Here is a 20,134-nt window from a genome sequence, read left to right as displayed (position 1 = left end):
ATGTGACTCCAGACCCACAGCAATGTGGGTGACACTTAACTGTCCTCTGGGCAATTAGGGACAGGTAATAAATTCTGGCATTAGCCAGCAATACCCAATCCTGTAAATGAATTTTTAAAAAACTCACTCCTGGACATCAATGTGGACTTCACAAGCTTCAATATCTCCCCACCGCTGACCACATCCCAAAACCAGCCTCCCTATTTATTTCAGAAGCGCCTTGCCCTCCCCCATTTCTGAAGAAGGGCCTAGGCCTGAAACATCAGCTTTCCTGCTCCTTTGATGCTGCTTGACCTGCTGTGTTCATCCAGCTCCACACCTTGTATCTCTAGCTCAACTAGCCTCCCTAACCTGTCCGTCCTTTCTCCCACCTATCCCCTCCCTTCTCCCACCTCAACCCCCGCAACCCCCCACCTACCAGCCTCATCCCCGCCTCCCTAACCTGTCCGTCTTCCCCCGGCTGACCAATCCCCAACCTAACTCCCCACACCTTTACTGGCTCCACCCCCCGCCTCCTTGACCTGTCTGTCTCCTCTCCACCTATCTTCTCCTTTATCCATCTTCTATCTGCCTTCCCCTCTCTCCCTATTTATTTCAGAATCCCCTTCCCCTCCCCCATTTCTGAAGAAGGGTCTAGGCCCGAAACGTTAGACTTCCTGCTCCTCTGATGCTGCTTGGCCTGCTGTGTTCATCCAGCTCTACGCTTTGTTATCTCACTCCTGGGTATCTGTTATTCTGCGTATAAACCAACCCTCACTCCTTGACTGGATTCCATTTTGTAACTCACTCCCAGATAGCTGTTATTCTACATAAAAAAAATACTTGAATCGTCTGGTGGTTTACAGTTCCTGTACTTGAACCAGTAATTTACCTCCAGGTCGGTTTCTGGCCTTCCATCGCAGTGTAATTCCGTGTTGTCTAGCTGGGAATTTGCTTGTTGCAGCCAATCATCAATGCTGTTCATCTCTCGGAGAGTTTTCTCCCGTTCCCGTACCTCTTCCTCAATGTCCTGTTGGTTCTTCTCGATTTTCCGCACCAGACTGTGAAAACAAACCACCTGATTGAGAGGCAGAGACTTGCAGAGTCGAGGGTGTGCAGTTGTGAGCGTGTGTGCCTTCTGAATTCAGCTCGGTCCCTGGAGGGGAGGGGTGTGCTGAGGCAACAAGTGAGGGGTGAGGCAGTGAGGATGGTCCCAGTGTCTGGGCAGTCTCTGGCTCTCAGTAATGAGTGAATAGTTCCCCCACTCACTGCCAACAAAGACCTTAATCCCTTTCCAATTAGGCAAGCAATAAACAAAACCCAACAACTGTATCCTAACCGTACTGGATTAGACCGTGAGTTGTCGGATAATGCAAAACAGTTACAGACAAGATGGAGATACAGAGTCAGACAGCCAACAAAAACAGTTCACAGCAGGGGGGGGGTCGATGTAGGGGTGTGGGGGATGGGCTGCAGTCTTACACAGTGGCCCCTTTGCTGTCTGAGTTGACACAATGGCTATTGCCATTAGCCTCCCGCACCCACAGGCTCAAATTGGGAAATTACAGACTTTCATTTAATAAGACCATAAGACATAGGAGCAGACATTAGGCCATTCAGCCCATCAAGTCTGCTCCGCCAAACAATCATGGCTGATAAGTTCCTCAACCCCATTCTTCCGCTTTCTCCCTGTAACCCTTGATCCCCTTGATAATCAAGAACCTATCTATCTCTGTCTTAAATGTACTCAATGACCCGACCTCCACAGCCTTCCGTGGCAGTGAATTCCATAGATTCACCACTCTCTGGCTGAAGAAGTTTCTCCTTATCTCTGTTCTAAAAGGTCTTCCCTTTACTGTAAGGCTGTGCCCCCAGGTCCTAGTCTCTCCTACCAATGGAAGCATCTTCCCAACATCCGCTCTGTCCGGGCCATTCAGTATTCTGTAAATTTCAATTAGATCCTCCCCATATCCGTCTAAACTGCAATGAGTTAGTCCTAGAATCGTCAAATGTTTCTCATATGTTAAGCTTTCCATTCCTGGGACCATTCTCGCGAACCTCCTCTGAACCTGCTCCAGGGCCAGTACATCCTTCCTGAGATATGGAGCCCAAAACTGCACACATTACTCCAAATGTGGCCTGAGCAGACCCTTATAGAGCCTCAGTAGTACATCCCTGCTTTTATATTCAACTCCTCTCAAAATAAACGCAAACACTGCATTTGCCTTCCTGTTTAGTGTTTAGTGGAGTGTGGGTGTCTCCGGCTGGGTCAGCATTTATTGTCCATCTCCACAGTCACCGTGGAGAGCGTGGTGCTGAGCTGCCCGTTTGAACTGCAGTGGTGACAGGATAGTGACAGTGCTGCAGTACGGACTCTATTACGGGAGGCACTCAGACACATGCTGCTGTTCTGGAATGTCAGGCATCCCGGGGGCCAGTTCCATCACAAACTCTCCTCCCCAGCCCCCTCTCCAATTCCCAGGAATCACCAGCGGCGATGCAGGCTGGGATCCTGTTCTGTTCTCAGGGCCCAGTAGCACAAACTGAATGAGAGCTGCACAGCGTGAAAGCCACGGCATTTGCTGCCTCACCTCTTGCAACGATCCTGCATCATTTGCAGTTCCTGAAGGATGGGCACTGATGCAGCTGGGTCCAGTGGCTCCTGGCCATTCAGGATGTGGGCTACCCGCTGGAACAGTACCCCCAGAGCTGATTGGTGGTGGGACAGATCGTCATGGTAATGATGAGTGGATTCCTCTAGCGCCAACAGCTCAGACATTGGAGCTTGTTCCCACAGACCATCGGGGAGGTCATCCTGAAGGTGATCCAGGATAATCGTGGCTCGATCAATCTGAACACAGAAAGGAGAGAGAAACTTCATTCACATAGCAACCATTGTTGTCAGGACTTCCTGAAGCGCTTCAGTGCAAATGAACTGATTTTTTAAAATGTATTCAGTATCATAGGACACACAGCAATCAATCTGTGCACAGCAGGATCCCACACAACACAAAATGAGGTTGGGTAATTTCTTTTAGGACATTACTGAGATAAATGACACTCGAAATCTTCTGGGGCACTCTCCAGGCTGTACTCACAACCAAGATTGTGAGACATTTGTCAACAAGAAACAACAGTGGTTTAGGGCTTATTTGTTTGTATTTGAACAATGAAAACTTCTACTGTGCAGTGATAACAAGGTGTGAAGCTGGATGAACACAGCAGGCCAGGCAGCATCAGAGGAGCAGGAAAGCTGATGTTTTGGGAAGGGTTTAGGCCTGAAATGTCAGCTTTCCTGCTCCTAAGATGCTGCTTGGCCTGCTGTGTTCATCCAGCTCTATGCCTTGTTATCTCAGATTCTCCTGCATCTGCAGTTCCCATTATCTCCTATCCATCTGACCAATCCATTTATCTCCTCCTGTAACCTAACACCTTCCTCCTCACTGTCAACCACCCAGCCAATCTTAGTAAAGCCGAAAGAATTGCGAATGCGAAGTTGCTGGAATAGCTCAACAGGTTTGGCAGCATCATAGAGGGAAATAACAGGGTTAATGTTTCGGGTCCAATGTTCTGAGGAAGGGTCACTGGACCCGAAACACAAACTGTTTTCTCCTTCACAGATGCAGCCAGACCTGCTGAGCGTTTCTGGCAACTTTGTTTTTGCAGCTAATGTCTGTGTCATCCATAAACTTTTTTTAAAACCAAATTCCAACTTTCCCGTCTCCATCATTTATGAATATCACAAACAGTAAGGGGCCCAGTACTGAGCCCTGTGCAGACCAGGCTCCAGTCACACAAACAGCCTCTGTACCCTGTCACTAAGCCAATTTTGGATCCAATTTGCCAGGTTACCGTGGATCCCATGTAAATTTACCTTCTTTATTCGTTTTTCACATGGGATTTTGTCAAAGAATTTACTGAAATCTATGTAAATACACCAGCTGCCCCACCCTCATCATGTTCTGAGTTATTCCACACTAATGAGCTGGGTTGTGTAACATATAATCTGTTCCCACTGATCATTGCATGGTAGGTACCTGTTCACTGATGCTTTTCCATTCCTCCCTGAGGCCTGCACAGCGTAGTTCCTGCTCTCTTGCCGAATCTCGGAGACGCAGCCAATGCTCAGAGAGTCCTGACACAGCCTGGCTGACAGATCCCTCATTGTGGGAAGCACTGATCCCCTCCAAATCATGGGCCTTGTCCCTAAGCTCCAACACTTTCTGCTCAATGCAATCGATTTCTCTTCCCAGTGCCTTTGATGAGCAAAGAGAACAGCAAACATTAAAATGAGAAAGCACTGTCCCTGAACCCACTCCTCTCCCCAGTCAGGACAGCTTCCCTTCGTGAGAGTCAGGCTGCAGTGGATAGGGGTCAATGAGAGGTACAGGCTGTACACACATGCGTGCGCACGCACACACACACACACGCACGCACGCACACACACACACGCACGCACACACACACTTGCACGCACAGACACACACATGCACAGACACACACATTCGTACGCACATGCAATGCACACACACACACACACACAGACACACACGCACGCACGCGCACGCACACACAGAAGCACACTCACACACACAGACACTCACTCGCAAACACACACACATAGATACACACACACACGGTCACACACCATAAGACCATAAAACATAGGTGTGGAAGTAAGGCCATTCGGCCCATAAAGTCCACTCCGCCATTTAAATCATGGCTGATGGGCATTTCAACTCTACTTCCCTGCACTCTCCCCGTAGCCCTTGATTCCTTCTGAGATCAAGAATTTGTCGATCTCTGCCTTGTAGGCATCTAACGTCCCGGCATCCACTGCGCTCTGTGGCAATGAATTCCAAAAGCCCACCACTCTCTGGCTGAAGAAATGTCATCTCATTTCAGTTTTAAATTTACCCCCTCTAATTTTAAGGCTGTGCCCACGGGTCCTAGTCTCCCCGCCCAACGGAAGCAACTTCCCAGCATCCACCCCTTTTAAACCATACATTATCTTGTAAGTTTCTATTAGATCTCCCCTCAACCTTCTAAACTCTAATGAGTACAATCCCAGGATCTTTAGCCGTTCATCACATGTTAAACCTACCATTCCAGGGATCGTCCGTGTGAATCTCCGTTGGTCACGCCCCAGGACTAATATGTCCTTCCTGAGGTGTGGGGCCCAAAATTGGACACAGTATTCTAAATGGGGCCTAACTAGAGCTTTATACAGCCTCAGAAGCACATCGCTGCTTTTATATTCCAACCCGCTTGAGATAAACAACAACATTACATTCGCTTCTTGCAGGTAGAGTCCGTGATTAAGAAAGCGAATGTGATGAACGGCTAAAGATCCTGGGATTGTACTCATTACAGTTTAGAAGGTTGAGGGGAGATCTAATAGAAACTTACAAGATAATGTATGGTTTAGAAGGGGTGGACGCTGGGAAGTTGTTTCCGTTAGGTGGGGAGACTAGGACCCGTGGGCACAGCCTTAAAATTGGAGGGGGTAAATTTAAAACGGAAATGAGATGACATTTCTTCAGCCAGAGAGTGGTGGGCTTGTGGAATTCATTGCCGCAGAGTGTAGTGGAGGCCGGGACGTTAGATGCCTACAAGGCAGAGATCGACAAATTCTTGATCTCAGAAGGAATCAAGGGCTACGGGGAGAGTGCAGGGAAGTGGAGTTGAAATGCCCATCAGCCATGATTTAAATGGCGGAGTGGACTTTATGGGCCGAATGGCCTAACTTCCACGCCTATGTTTTATGGTCTTATGGACCAACACTCCCAGATCCCTTTGTACTTCTGCTTTTTGAATTCTCACCATTTAGAAAATAGTCCATGCCTGTATTCTTCACGTTGAATTTCATCAGCCATTTCCTGGACCACTCTCCTAAACTGTCTAAATCTTTCTGCAGCTTCCCCACCTCCTCAATACTACCTGCCTGTCCACCTATCTTCATATCATCGGCAAACTTCACCAGAATGCCCCCAGTCCCTTCATCCAGATCATTAATATATAAGGTGAACAGCTGCGGGACACCACTTGTCACCGGTTGCCACTCTGAAAAAGAGCCTTTTATCCCAACTCTGCCTTCTGTCAGACAGCTAATCCTCAATACAAGCCAGTAGCTCATCTCAAACACCATGGGCCCTCACCTTGCTCAGCAGCCTCCTGTGAGGCACCTTATCAAAGGCCTTTTGGAAGTTTAGATAGATAACATCCACTGGGTTTCCCTGGTCTAACATACTTGTTACGTCTTCAAAGAATTCAAACTCTGTGTGGAGTTTGCATGTTCTCCCTGTGTCTGTGTGGGTTTCTTCCAGGTGCTCCAGTTTCCTCCCACAGTCGAAAGATGTGCAGGCTAGGTGGATCGGCCATGCTGAATTGCCCATAGTGTTCAGGGGTGTGTGGGTTATAGGGGGATGGGTCTGCGTGAGATGTTCCAAGGGGCAGTGTGGACTTGTTGGGCCAAAGGGCCGGTTTCCACACTGTAGGAGTCTAATCAAAACTTTGTTTAATCAAATTCCAACATTCCCGTCTCCATCATTTATGAATATCACAAACAATAAGGGGATTCCTGTGCAGACCAGGCTCCAGTCACACAAACAGCCTCTGTCCCCTGTCACTAAGCCAATTTTGGACCCAATTTGCCAGATTACCGTGGATCCCATGTAAATTTACCTTCTTTATCCGTTTTTCACGTGGGATTTTGTCAAAGGATTTACTGAAATCTGTGTGTGTGTGTGTGTGTGTGTGTGTGTGTGTGTGTGTGTGTATGTGTGTGTGTATGAGTGTGCGCACGTGTGTGTGTGTGTGTGTGTGTGTGTGTGTATGAGTGTGCGCACGTGTGTGTGTGTGTGTGTGTGTGTGTGTGTGTGTGTTCGTTTGTGTGTGAGTGAGTGTCTGTTGGAAAACAATGGTTTTTAACAGTTAACCTGTACCCAAGGTGTATTATTACACATAATAAGCAATGACTCTCCTTCAGTACAGAAACCTGGTGTGTGCTTTCTATCAACTTGGATCTGAAACTCAAGTCAATTGAAACATTGCATACTTTCTAAAAATCTGTAACATTTATAGAACAACATCACTTCATCGGAGGCCTCACTGATGTTACTGAGCATGGTGACCAAGGTCTGAACGAGAACAAGCCAGCTCGGTGAGCAAGTCAATAACCTCACCCACAACCTGAGGTACAGATCTTTGCTAAAACTTTAAATCTGTAACTTTTGTTACGTTTCTAAAAGTCTTTGACATTTGTCCTGATTGAAGACTCCAGGAAAAGTGAGGCTCGACTTCTGACACATTGCCCCAGTCAGTTGTAAAACCAAGAACATTTCAGGCCCTTGCTGATCGACAATCTATCTTTCTTTGTCTTCTAAACGTCAAAGACTATATTTCCACCACCTTTTAAGGAAGAGAGTTCCAAAGATTCATGACCATCCATGATGAAAACTTCATCTCATTTCTGTTTTAAATGGACAATCCCTCATTTTAAAACTCCTATAATCATTGAATCCCTACAGTGTGGAAAGAGGCCATTCAGCCCATCAAGTCTGCACTGACCCTCCGAATGGAATCCCACCCAAATCCACCCCTCACCCTATCCCCGTAACCCTGTATTTCCCATGGTTAAACCACCTAGTTCGTGCATCCCTGGACACGATGAGCAATTTAGCGTGGCCAATCCACGCAAGCTGCACCTTTTTGTACTGTGGGATCCGAGAGGAGATCCACGCCAACACGTGGAGAATGTACAAACTCCACATAGACACACACCCCTAGGCTGGAATTGAACCCAGGTCCCTGGCATTGTGAGGCAGCAATGCCAATCATTAACTTTAGACTCTCACATAACAGGAAGCGTCTTCTCCACATCAACCCAGCCATGATCCCTCACAATCTTGTGTGTTTGAATCGAGTCACATTTTACTCTTCTAAACTCCAGCAGATACAGGCCCAGCCTGGTCAACTTTTCCTCATAAGGCAACCCGCCCATTCCTGGTGTTAGTCTGCTCAACCTTCTCTGAACTATTTCCAACACATTTACATCCTTATAGGAAGGTGATGAACATTAACCTGTCTACATCCCTCTGCAGGGTCCTTATAACCCTATCTCAACTTGTGTCATCAACAGCTAACTCTTGACCTGGTTGGCCAGTTCATGCTATTTTCATGTGCTTATAATTCCCCTTATTTTTAAGTTTAAAATATTAATCTTGGACCCACTCTTTCTTCCAGGATGTGAATATCAGGCACATAACGGCCACCCTTACCTAGCAGCGCCTTTCATTATGAGATCAATAATTAATCCTATTTTGTTTTACAATGCTAAGTCTAGTATAGCCTGGTTGGTTCTAGAATGTTCTGTTCCATGAAAACATTCAATGAATTCCTCACCTGAGCTACATTTGGCCATCTGACCTTTCCAGTCTATTTGTAGTTTAAAGACCCCCCCACAATTATCACCACGCCTCTTCTATTATTTCTCCCTGTACATACCATCATACTGGATGGTTACTGTCGGGGGGCCTGTACATCTCTCCCACAAGTGATTCCGTGCCTTTTCAGCTTTTCATCACTGCCCAATCTGCTCCTATATCCCACATTCCTTAATGTATATCACCCCTGGGTGCCCTTGTATATGCATTACAGAAAGTTAATATTGAGGTATCATTTAAGGCAAGCAATAGGAAATTAAACAGTGCAGTAGGGTTATTACAAAGACTTGGGCACATGAGAGCACACTATCCCCAGGCAGTGTATTAACGTTTGGTCAATGTACAGTTTTGTACTCCATACCGAAAGAAGGACAAGCCCAGCTCACTGTCGGTGCAGTGAAGGATCACCAAGCTGGCTGCTGGGATTGTCCTATGGGGAAAATATGGTGACTCACTTGGCAATGTGCACTGATTCTCAAGCCCCTCATTTGCATTTCCTGTCGTTTAATCCCATCTCCCTGTCTTTGTCTTTTCCTTATTTCCCTTTGGTATTCCATCTCCATCTTTTTTATCTTTTCTTCATGCACAAACTGCTCCAACTAATAACTGAATATCTCCTGACTCTGACGTTTCACTCCCTGGACAACATAAGAACTAGGAGCAGGCATAGACCATCCGGCCCGTCAAGCCTGCCCTGCCATGTAATAAGATCATGGCTGATCTTTTTGAGACTCAGCTCCACTTACCCGCCCACTCACCATAACCCTTAATTCCTTTACAGTTCAAAAGGTTATCTAGCCTTGCCTTAAAAACATTCAGCGAGGTAGCTTCAACCGCTTCACTGGGCAGGGAATTCCACAGATTCACAACCCTTTGGGTGAAGAAGTTCCTCCTGACCTCAGTCCTACATCTGCTTCCCTTTATTTTGAGGTGATGTCCTCTAGTCCTAGTTTCACCTGCAACCTCCCAGCCTTCACCTTATCTATTCCCTTCATAATCTTATATGTTTCTGTAAGATCTCCCCTGACAGGTCACTGGTCCCTTCCTGCTTGGTCCCTTCATACTGAGCCTAAATGCTGTAATGACATCGGCCCTCTCAGCTTTAGCAGGCAAAGCTACAACCCAGCGTAAATACCAATTCACCAAAGCCAGTTTTTTGGAAGTTGATTAAAGACTGTCAGGGAAATCTCTGCCAGTTGCTGAAGCTCCTTTGCAATTTCCAGTGCCATTTCTTATTTGCAATATCGAACCTGGTGTTTGCTTTTTCTTTAACACTTGCTAATAACACACCCAAATCCTCATTATCTAAATAATTTGGCCACAAGCCCTCAAGCTCTTGGGCAAGTGCATCGATTTGCAAGGCTCACTACTTCTGGGCTCACCACAAAGCACTGAGTGTATCACAGCACACAAAGGCTGAGATTTACCTGTGCGTGGGATCAAGTTAACCATAAAACACTAACCAGATTCTTATACCTAACAAGAACCATTCATTACCAACAAGTAAATTCTAATCACAGGTAAAACAGCTGCAACTATCAATGTATGATAGTACATTAAAACTCTAGACCCTTTTTAGAACCCCGACACATACTCTAACACACACACATACACATACACACACGCACACACACACTCACTCAGACACAGACACACACACACTCTAACACACACACATACACACACACATACAAATACGCACACTCACTCAGACACATACACACACACACTCTAACACACACACACACTCACTCAGACACAGACACACACACATGAGCATGCACACAGACACACATATGCGCACACAGACACACATAGCAAACAGAACAACTTTAGCTGTATGAGAGTACGGGGAAAAATTGCAAGCTGTAATTCAATAGCACCAGTCCAGAGTGTTCATGGATCCTTTAGCTTGCCAGGATTTTCTGCTCCTCAATCAACCTCATCCAGGATCATTTACTTCTTCGCAATGGGCACAATGCATTCGGGACACTTAGTACAGGTTCTTTTTAGTTACTGATCAAAGGCGTGACTATATGTGTGTCTCTCTGTGCGTTTAAACAGCCAGTGAGAGAAAAAAACTAGCTTTCATCAGGCTTTTGGTATTTTTACTGCCGTGATACAATACACACACACGTACACACACTCATGCGTGCACACACAGAGGTACAGACAGCGTCACAGACACAGAGAGACAGGTACAGATGCAGGAAGAGACAGACACAGGACACACACAGACAAGACACAAACACATACAGATGCAGGTGCAGAGAAGTATAGACACAGAGAGAAGGAGAGATGCATAGATAGAGGTACAGATACAGGATGGGACAGAGACACCGACAGACATAGTTACAAACATAGATACAAATCCACACTCATCCTACACCTCTACCCATACCCTTGTCTGATGTGTGACATGATGCAGCTCATTACCATTTGCTTTTCCCCTTGCTCAATGGCTGCTTTATACGAAGTTGGGATCTGGGCTGCAGAAGCTTTGAGGGTTGTCTCCAGGCTGTCGAGGTATTCTGCGAGTTTCTGGCAGCTTGTCACATGTTCTCTCAATTTCTCTGGGTACCTGTCCAAGAACACAAATGATCCCAACTTTTCAAAAAAATTCCTGCCGATGATAAACTGCAGGGGAGGAGAGACTGATTGACAAATTTTACCTTTTACGGAAACAACCTACATTCGTAAGGATGAGATAACAAGGTGTAGAGCTAGATGAACACAGCAGAAATGAAGAAGGGTCCCAACCCGAAATGTCAGCCTTCCTGCCCCTCTGACGCTGCCTGGCCTGCTGTGTTCCTCCAGCTCCACGCCGTGTTGTCTCTGACTCCAACATCTGCAGTTCTCGCTACCTCTTCATACGGCACCGTCCACATGCAACATGCCGAAGAATTTCACAGGACATTATTAGATAAAGGTGAGTATTTTAAAATGAGGGAGTTGCGTGACCAGGAATAAGTGTCAGGCAGTGAGCAGAGTGGGGATGAGAGAGCAGGATTTCATATGACTTACAACATTGGCAACAAGCAAACCACAAAGATAAAACAGACACATGACTTTGATGAAATTTAACAGAGACAAGTGTAAAGGGTGTTCTTGGTCAGAGGACTGCCAATGTTCTAAAAAAGGCTTTTTTTTAATGGATGTACATGAAAGAAACAAAAGTGAGATTTATACAGGGAGCAAGAGGAGGAATGAGCTTGAGCGTGCTCTGCTGCTTTGACCAGGTCACAGCTGATCTTCAATTTCAATGTTAATTTTCCTGCATCGTCACCGCAACCCTTGAAATCTATCAATCCCCATACTGAATTTACTGAGCCTTTACACTCTCTGCGATCACGAATTCTGAAGTTCCACCAACCTCACAGTGAAAATTTTCCTCCTCTTAGCCCTCAATGGTGTGCCCCTTATCCTGAGGATGTGCCCCATTGTTTTCTTCAGCATTTCGCTCCCGTTTCCAATCGCCCAGTCCAGGCGATAATAGTAGATTTCCTCCCTAAATGGACGTGAGTGAACCAGGAGACTTTATACATCCATCCGCAGAGGTTACACGGTTGCATGAGGCTAGTTTTTCATTCCAGATTTCTACTGAATTCAAATTTCACCCCTGGGGTCACTGAGAGTTACAGAACTACCAGGCCAGTGACATTATTGCAACACCTCTCTTCTTCCAGGTTCGAGAAACTCCCCTACCAGGCACAGCATCCTTTCTGTATCCTTTTGTTTAACCCTTTGAGAATTTTCGAAGTTGCGAAAGGATCATGTCTCATTCTTCCAAACTCGAGAGAATAAATGCCCAGTCTCCACCTCCTTTCTTACCTCTACAGCACTCCTTCTTGCAAGGATCTCCTCCCTTAGATAAGGCCACCAAAACCCACCTTCGCAATTTCAATGCTTAAAGCAAGGGGGGAGAGAGTAATCAGGGACCGACAGCCCTGTTAGCCTGATGTCAGTAACAAGGGAAAATTTAAGACAAATGATGTGATTTCTGGATATTTAGAAAATAATTCGTCTGATTCTGAGATAACAAAATGTGGCATGGATGAACACAGCAGGCCAAGCAGCATCTCAGGAGCACAAAAGCTGATGTTTCGGGCCTAGACCCTTCATTAGAAAAGGGGGATGGGGAGAGGATTCTGAAATAAATAGGGAAGAAGGGGGAATCGGACCAAAGATGGATAGAGGAGAAGATAGGTGGAGAGGAGAGTATAGGTGGGGAGGTGGGGAGGGGATAGGTCAGTCCGGGGAGGACGGACAGGTCAAGGAGGCCGAATGAGGTCGTAGGTGGGAAATGGAGGTGCGGCTTGAGGTTGAGGTTTGCTTAGTCTAGGTTAAGTTGACACAAGGAAGGAGGAAGTGTTAGGTATCCTAAAAGACATTAAGGTGGACAAGTCCCCTGGTCTGGATGGGATCTATCCCACGTTATTGAGGGAAGCGAGAGAGGAAATAGCCGGGGCCCTAACAGATATCTTTGCAGTGTCCATAGACATGGGTGAGGTCCCAGAGGACTGGAGACTTGCTAATGTTGTCCCCATGTTTAAAAAGGGCAGCAAGGATAATCCAGGTAATTATCGACTGGTGAGCCTGACGTTAGTGGTAGGGAAGCTACTGCAGAAGATACTGAGGGATAGGATCTATTCCCATTTGGAAGAAAATGGGCTTATCAGTGATAGGCAACATGGTTTTGTACAGGGAAGGTCATGCCTTACCAAGTTAATAGAATTCTTTGAGGACGTGACAAAGTTGATTGATGAGGAAAGGCTGTAGATGTCATATACATGGACTTCAGTAAGGCGTTTGATAAGGTTTCCCATGGCAGGCTGATGGAGAAAGTGAAGTCACATGGGGTCCAGGGTGTGCTAGCTAAATGGATAAAAAACTGGCTAGGTAACAGGAGACAGAGCGTAGTAGTAGAAGGGAGGTTCTCAAATTGGAGACCTGTGACCAGTGGTGTTCCACAGGGATCTGTGCTGGGACCACTGTTGTTTGTGATATATGTAAATGATTTAGAGAAAGGTGTAGGTGGTCTGATCATCAAGTTTGCTGATGACACTAAGATTGGTGGAGTAGCTGATAGTGAAGGGGACTGTCAGAAATTACAGCAGAATACAGATAGACTGGAGAGTTGGGCAGAGAAATGGCAGCTGGAGTTCATTCGGGCAAATGCAAGGTGATGCATTTTGGAAGATCAAATTCAAGGGCAAACTACACAGTACATGGAAAAGTCCTAGGGAAAATTGATGAATAGGGAGATCTGGGTGTTCAGGTCCATTGTTCCCCAAAGGTTACAACGCAGGTCAATAGGGTGGTCAAGAAGGCATATGGCATGCTTTCCTTCATTGGACGGGGTATTGAGTACAAGAGTTGGCAGGTCATGTTGCAGTTGTGTAGGACTTTGGTTCGGCCACATTGGGAGTACTGTGTACAGTTCTGGTCACCACATTACCAAAAGGATGTGGATGCTTTGGAGATGGTGCAGAGGAGGTGCACCAGGATGTTGCCTGATATGGAGGGTGCTAGCTATGAAGACAGGTTGAATAGATTAGGATTATTTTCATTAGAAAGACGGAGATTGAGGGGGGACCTGATTGAGGTCTACAAATTCATGAGGGGTATAGACAGGGTGGATAGCAATAAGCTTTTCCCCAGAGTGGGGGACTCAATTACTACGGGTCATGAGTTCAAAGTGAGAGGAAGAAAGTTTAAGGGAGATATGCGTGGAAAGTTCTTTGCACAGAGGGTGGTGGGTGCCTGGAACACATTGCCAGCGGAGGTTGTAGACGCAGACATGTTAGCGTCTTTTAAAATATATTTGGACAGGTACATGGATGGGCAGGGAGCAAATGGACACAGACCCTTAGAAAATAGATGACAAGTTAGACCGAGGATCTTGATCGGCGCAGGCTTGGAGGGCCGAAGGGCCTGTTCCTGTACTGTAGGTTTCTTTGTTTCTCTGAGGTGGGAGGAAGGGATGGGTGAGAGGAAGAACAGGTTAGGGATGCAGGGATGGGCTGGGCTGGTTTTGGGATGCAGTGGGGGAGGCGGAGATTTTGAAGCTTGTGAAGTCCACATTGATACCGTTGGGCTGCAGGGTTCCCAAGCGGAATATGAGTTGCTGTTCCTGCAACCTTCGGGTGACATCATTGTGGTACTGCAGGAGGCCCAGGATGGACATGTCGTCTAAGGAATGGGAAGGGGAGTTAAAATGGTTCGCGACTGGGAGGTGCAGTTGTTTATTGCGAACCGAGCGGAGGTGTTCTGCAAAGCTGTCCCCAAGCCTCCGCTTGGTTTCTCCAATGTAGAGGAAGCCACAACGGGTACAGTGGATACAGTGTACCACATTGGCAAATGTGCAGGTGAACATCTGCTTGATATGGAAAGTCATCTTGGGGCCTGGGATGGGGGTGAGGGAGGAGGTGTGGGGGCAAGTGTAGCACTTCCTGCGTGTCAGAGGATGATGCATCGTATCCGGAGGTTGGTGGGGTGGTATGTGAGGACGACGGGTATTCTCTTAGGGCAGTTATTGCAGGGGCAGGGTGTGAGGGATGAGGTGCAGGAAATGCGGGAGACACGGTCAAGGGCGTTCTCGATCACTGTGGGGGGAATGTTGTGGTCCTTGAAGAACGTGGACATCTGGGATGTGCAGGAGTGAAATGCCTCATCCTGGGAGCAGTTGCGGCAGAGGCGAAGGAATTGGGAATAGGGGATGGAATTTTTGCAGGAAGGTGGGTGGGAGGAGGTGTATTCTAGGTAGCTGTGGGAGTCGGTGGGCTTGAAATGGACATCAGTTTCTAGCTGGTTGCCTGAGACGGAGACAGAGAGGTCCAGGAAGGTGAGGGAGGTGTTAGAGATGGCCCAGGTGAACTTGAGGTTGGGGTGGAAGGTCTTGGTGAAGTGGCTGAACTGTTCGAGCTCCTCTTGGGAGCAAGAGGTGGCACCGATACAGTCATCAATGTAATGGAGGAAGAGGTGGGGTTTGGGGCCAGTGTAGGTGCGGAGGAGGGACTGTTCCACGTAACCTACAAAGAGGCAGGCACAGCTGGGGCCCATGCGGGTGCCCATGGCCACCCCCTTAGTCTGTAGGAAGTGGGAGGAGTCAAAAGAGAAGTTGCTGAGGGTGAGGATGAGTTCGGCTAGGCGGATGAGTGTGTCGGTGGAGGGGGAACTGGTCGGGCCTGCGGGACAGGAAGAAGCGGAGGGCCTTAAGGCCATCTGCATGAGGAATGCAGGTGTATAGGTGTATAGTGCCCCACTCCCTCAGCACTGACCCTCCGACAGTGCGGCGCTCCCTCAGCACAGACCCTCCAACAGTGCCCACTCCCTCAGCACTGACCCTCCAACAGTGCCCACTCCCTCAGCACTGACCCTCCGATAGTGCCCACTCCCTCAGCACTGACCCTCCTACAATGCCCGCTCCCTCAGCACTGACTCTCCGACAGTGCGGTGCTCCCACAGCACTGACCCTCCGACAGTGACCACTCCCTCAGCACTGACCCTCCGACAGTGCGGTGCTCCCACAGCACTGACCCTCCGACAGTGCCCACTCCCACAGCACTGACCCTCCAACAGTGCCCACTCCCTCAGCATTGACCCTCCAACAGTGCAGCACTCCCTCAACACTGACCCTCCGACAGTGCCCACTCCCTCAGCACTAACCCCCGACAGTGCCCACTCCCTCAGCACTGACCCTCCGACAGTGCCCGCTCCCTCAGCACTGACCCTCCTACAGTGCGGTGCTCCCTCATGACAACTGACAATAGGTGCAGGAGTAGGCCATTCGGCCCTTCAAGCCAGCACCATACTGCAGGCTGAGCCTTGGCTCAGTTGTTATTGAAGCCTGGGTTGGTTATACTGGGCCGTTGTGGTCCCCCTCATTGAGATTGTTGGAAGCTCAGCTGCAGCTACAGCTGGGTGAGTTGTCACTGTGATTGGTTCAGTTTGGTTTTGGTTAACTTATCGCTGGGCTACACCTTGGCACGGCCCACTTGGCAGTACTCACTTCTCCGGCCCCTCCAGTTTTGTCTCCTGTGGGTGCAGTGGGGTTTTAGCTGCTGGCTGGTTATCCTGGTCCCGCTCCGTCTGCACTGACCACAATTCCCTGCGCCTTTTTGCCTGTGTTTCCTCCGCGCTTGCCTCACGCTGTCTCCGCCGTGGTTCGGTCTCACCGTGGTGTAGCTCATCCTTGCCGGACTCCTGACTCCTCTCTGGCTGTGGACGGGGCGTCTGGAAGAGGAAAACGATGAGGGATGAAGGGATGAGAAACCTTGCAGTCCGGCAGTTCAGAACCACAATGCACACCCCAAATCCCCACCCCACCCTAAACCCCAAATCCCCACTCCACCCTAAACCCAAATCCCCACTCCACCCTAATCCCCAAATCCCCACTCCACCCTAATCCCCAAATCCCCATTCCACCCTAATCCCCAAATCCCCACTCCACCCTAATCCCCAAATCCCCACTCCACCCTAAACCCAAATCCCCACTCCACCCTAAACCCAAATCCCCACTCCACCCTAAACCCCAAATCCCCACCCCACCCTAATCCCCAAATCCCCATTCCACCCTCATCCCCAAATCTCCATCACACCCGAATCCTTATAACCCCATCACACCCTAAACCCCAAATCCCCACCCCACCCTAATCCCCAAATCCCCATTCCACCATAATCCCCAAATCCCCATCGCACCCTCATCCCCAAATCCCCATCATGCCTGAATCCCCAAATCCCCACTCCACCCTAATCCCCAAATCCCCATCACACCCAAATCCCCATATCCCCACTCCACATTAAACCCCAAATCCCCACTCCACCCTAATCCCCAAATCCCCACCCCACCCTAATCCCTAAATCCCATCCCACCCTAATCCCCAAAACCGCACACCACCTTAATCCACAAATCCTCATCCCATCCTAAACTTCAAATCCCCACCCCACCCGTATCCCCAAATTGCCATCACATCCTAATCCCCAAGACCCCACTCCAAGCTAATCCCCAAAGCCCCATCCCAGCCAAAACCCCAAATCCCCATTCCACCTTAATCCCCAAAAAACCCCACTCCACCCTAATCCCCAAATCCCCATCCCACCCTAAACCCCATATTCCCACCCCCTTTAAACCTCAAATTCCCATCTCACCCTAATCCCCAAGACCTCACTCCACCCTAATCCCCAAATCGCCATCCCACCCTAAACCCCATATTCCCACCCCCTTTAAACCTCAAATCCCATCACACCCTAATCTCCAAAACCCCATTCCTCTCTAATCCCCAAATCCCCACCGGACCCTAGTCCCCAAATCTCCAGCCCACCCTAAACCCCAAATCCCACCACACCCTAATCCACATATCTCCACCCCACCCTAATCCCCAAACCCCCATTCCAACCTAATCCCCAAAAGCCCACCCTATCCTAATCCTCAAATCCCAATCCCACCCTAATGCCCACTCCACCCTAATCCCCAAATCCCCACTCCACTCTAATCCCCAAGTCCCCACCCCACCGTAATCCCCAAATCACCATCCTATCCTAAACCTCAAATCCCAACCTCACCCTAATCCGTAAAACCCCATCCCACCATAATCCCCAAATCACCACCTCACTCTAAACCCTAAATCCCCACCCACACTAATCCCCAATTCCCCACCCTATCCTAATCCCCAAATCTCCATCCCATCCTAAACCTCAAATCCCAACCCCACCAGAATCCCCAAATCCTCACTCTAATCCCCACTCCATCCTAATCCCCAAATTCCCACTCCACCCTAATCCTCAAAACCCGATCCCACCATAATCCCCAAAGCCCCACACCGCCCTAAACCTCAAAACCCCACACCCCCCAAACCCCAACCCCACCCTAATCCCCAAATCCCCACCCTAATCCCCAAATCCCCACCCGACCCTAAACCCTAAATCCCCACCCCCAGGCTAAACCCCAAATCCCCATCCCCCATCCCCATCCCACCCTAAACCCTAAATCCCCACCCCAGGCTAAACCCTAAATCTCCATCCCATCCTAAACCTCAAATTCTCACTTCCATGCTAAAGCCTAAATCCCCACCTTACCCCAAATCCTCACCCATCCCTAAACTCTAAATCCCCCCCACTTCCTAATCCCCAAACCTCCACCCATCCCTAAACTCCAAACCCCCACCCCACACTTAACCCCAAACACCCATCCCATTCTAAAACCTGCTCCCAGCTTGAACACAAATTCCCATTCTTCCTGTAAAACATGTCCCCACCTGAAACTGTGACTCCCACCCCCGATATAGAGCCCAGTTTCTGCCTGGGGTAATACAAGTGACAGCACCTACAGTGAGATGTGCCTCCAGACAAAGATACTCCAAGTAAACAAATCACTTTGTCAGAGATAGGACAGAAAATATAAATCAGTTGAAAGTGATTTCAGAGAATCCAGGCCTTAGGGAAAGATGATCATCAACGCAGAGACATGGGAGGAAGTTACAGAGTCAGAGAGGTCTACAGCAGGAGAAAAGGCCCTTTGGCCCATCAGGTCAAAAAACCATCTCACTGTTCTGGTCCCAGTTTCAAAGTTTTCAGGTTTGTAAGCATTTTGTTTCATAATATTTCTGTGAAATTCTTTCAGATGTTTCACTGAGCCAAAGGCATTATATAAATGTTGTTGCTAATAGCTAGTGCTGAGTGAGAGGGACTTTAGTCTTGCCTGTTAGTGACTGGTGTGTAAATGCAATGGGCTGGATGGCCTCCATCTGTACTGTATGGATTAATGTTCTATGATTATGGGCTGAGGGAGATGGTTGGGGAAGGCAACGACGTGCTGGTAAGCAGTACTGGGCGAGTAATCCGCAAGTTCACCCCAAACCCCAGGTGTCCCTGCTCTGGGTTTGACAGGCTCAAATTACATTGTGGAAGATGGAATTTTCAGTTCATTTCATGAATCTGTAATGCACAGCTAATTCTGGTGACAGTGGCTATGAAACTAGCATTAATTGTCATTAAAAACCCTCCTGATTTATATCAGTCCTTCAGGGGAATCTGGGCTACAGGTGACTCCAATCCCAAAGCGTGTGGTTCACTGCCCTCTGAAATGGCCCTGGCAAGATATTTGAATCGAGAGCAATTAGGGATAGAAAACAGATTCTGCAGCGATGTTCAGGATTGAAGGCAGACTCTCTGATTGACGGCTCCAGGGCTTGAATCAGTACCTCCGGCAGTTCCTCTGCTATGGGTGTGACATCATCATCACTGTATCCTCTGGGATCTTCCCCACCCTGAAGCAGCTCCTCATGGCCGCCCAGAGCACGTGGGGAATGCTGTTGATCTTCGACCTTGAACTCAAAGGCAGGAAGAGCCCCCTGTGAAAGAGAAGCAGATGGAAGGACAGCATCTACTGACGTAACCAGCCCTGAGACAGCCTTAGGTCATAGCCTCAGCTACCCGCTCACTCCCCTCCCCACTCACTCACACAGTGGCTGACGGAAAGCTACATCTCGATACAGGCCTCTCTGGCTAAAACAGTTCTAAAGGGTGCACTGTCTCAGTCTTCGGGGAATTGGTGCGGATTGGGGATAGGGTTAGGGTCAGGGTTAGGGTCAGGGCTAGGGCTGGTGTTAGGGTTAGGGTTAAGATTGGGGTTAGGGTCAGGGTCGGGGTTAGGGCTGGTGTTAGGATTAGGGTCAGGGTATGGGTTAGAGTCGGCGTTAGGGTTAGAGTCG

The 20,134-nt window shown here is 48.3% G+C and overlaps 1 protein-coding gene across 1 annotated transcript in view; it reads right to left on the bottom strand.

Moving 5' to 3' along the window:
- Positions 1–20,134, bottom strand: part of LOC125455504 (nesprin-2) — a 367,488-nt gene that overhangs the window by 240,377 nt on the left and 106,977 nt on the right. The window contains exons 31-36 of the mRNA XM_059648913.1: positions 19,625–19,774; positions 16,435–16,658; positions 10,860–11,004; positions 4,017–4,235; positions 2,571–2,830; positions 872–1,040 (exon numbers count right to left, since the gene is read on the bottom strand). Coding sequence (XP_059504896.1) covers positions 872–1,040; positions 2,571–2,830; positions 4,017–4,235; positions 10,860–11,004; positions 16,435–16,658; positions 19,625–19,774 — 1,167 coding nt within the window. The remainder of the gene's footprint in view (positions 1–871; positions 1,041–2,570; positions 2,831–4,016; positions 4,236–10,859; positions 11,005–16,434; positions 16,659–19,624; positions 19,775–20,134) is intronic.

Source organism: Stegostoma tigrinum, chromosome 10 (assembly GCF_030684315.1).
Source record: "Stegostoma tigrinum isolate sSteTig4 chromosome 10, sSteTig4.hap1, whole genome shotgun sequence".
Taxonomy (NCBI): domain Eukaryota; kingdom Metazoa; phylum Chordata; class Chondrichthyes; order Orectolobiformes; family Stegostomatidae; genus Stegostoma; species Stegostoma tigrinum.
Note: the sequence above shows the minus strand (reverse complement) of the source record. Positions and strands in the feature narration are given on the sequence as shown.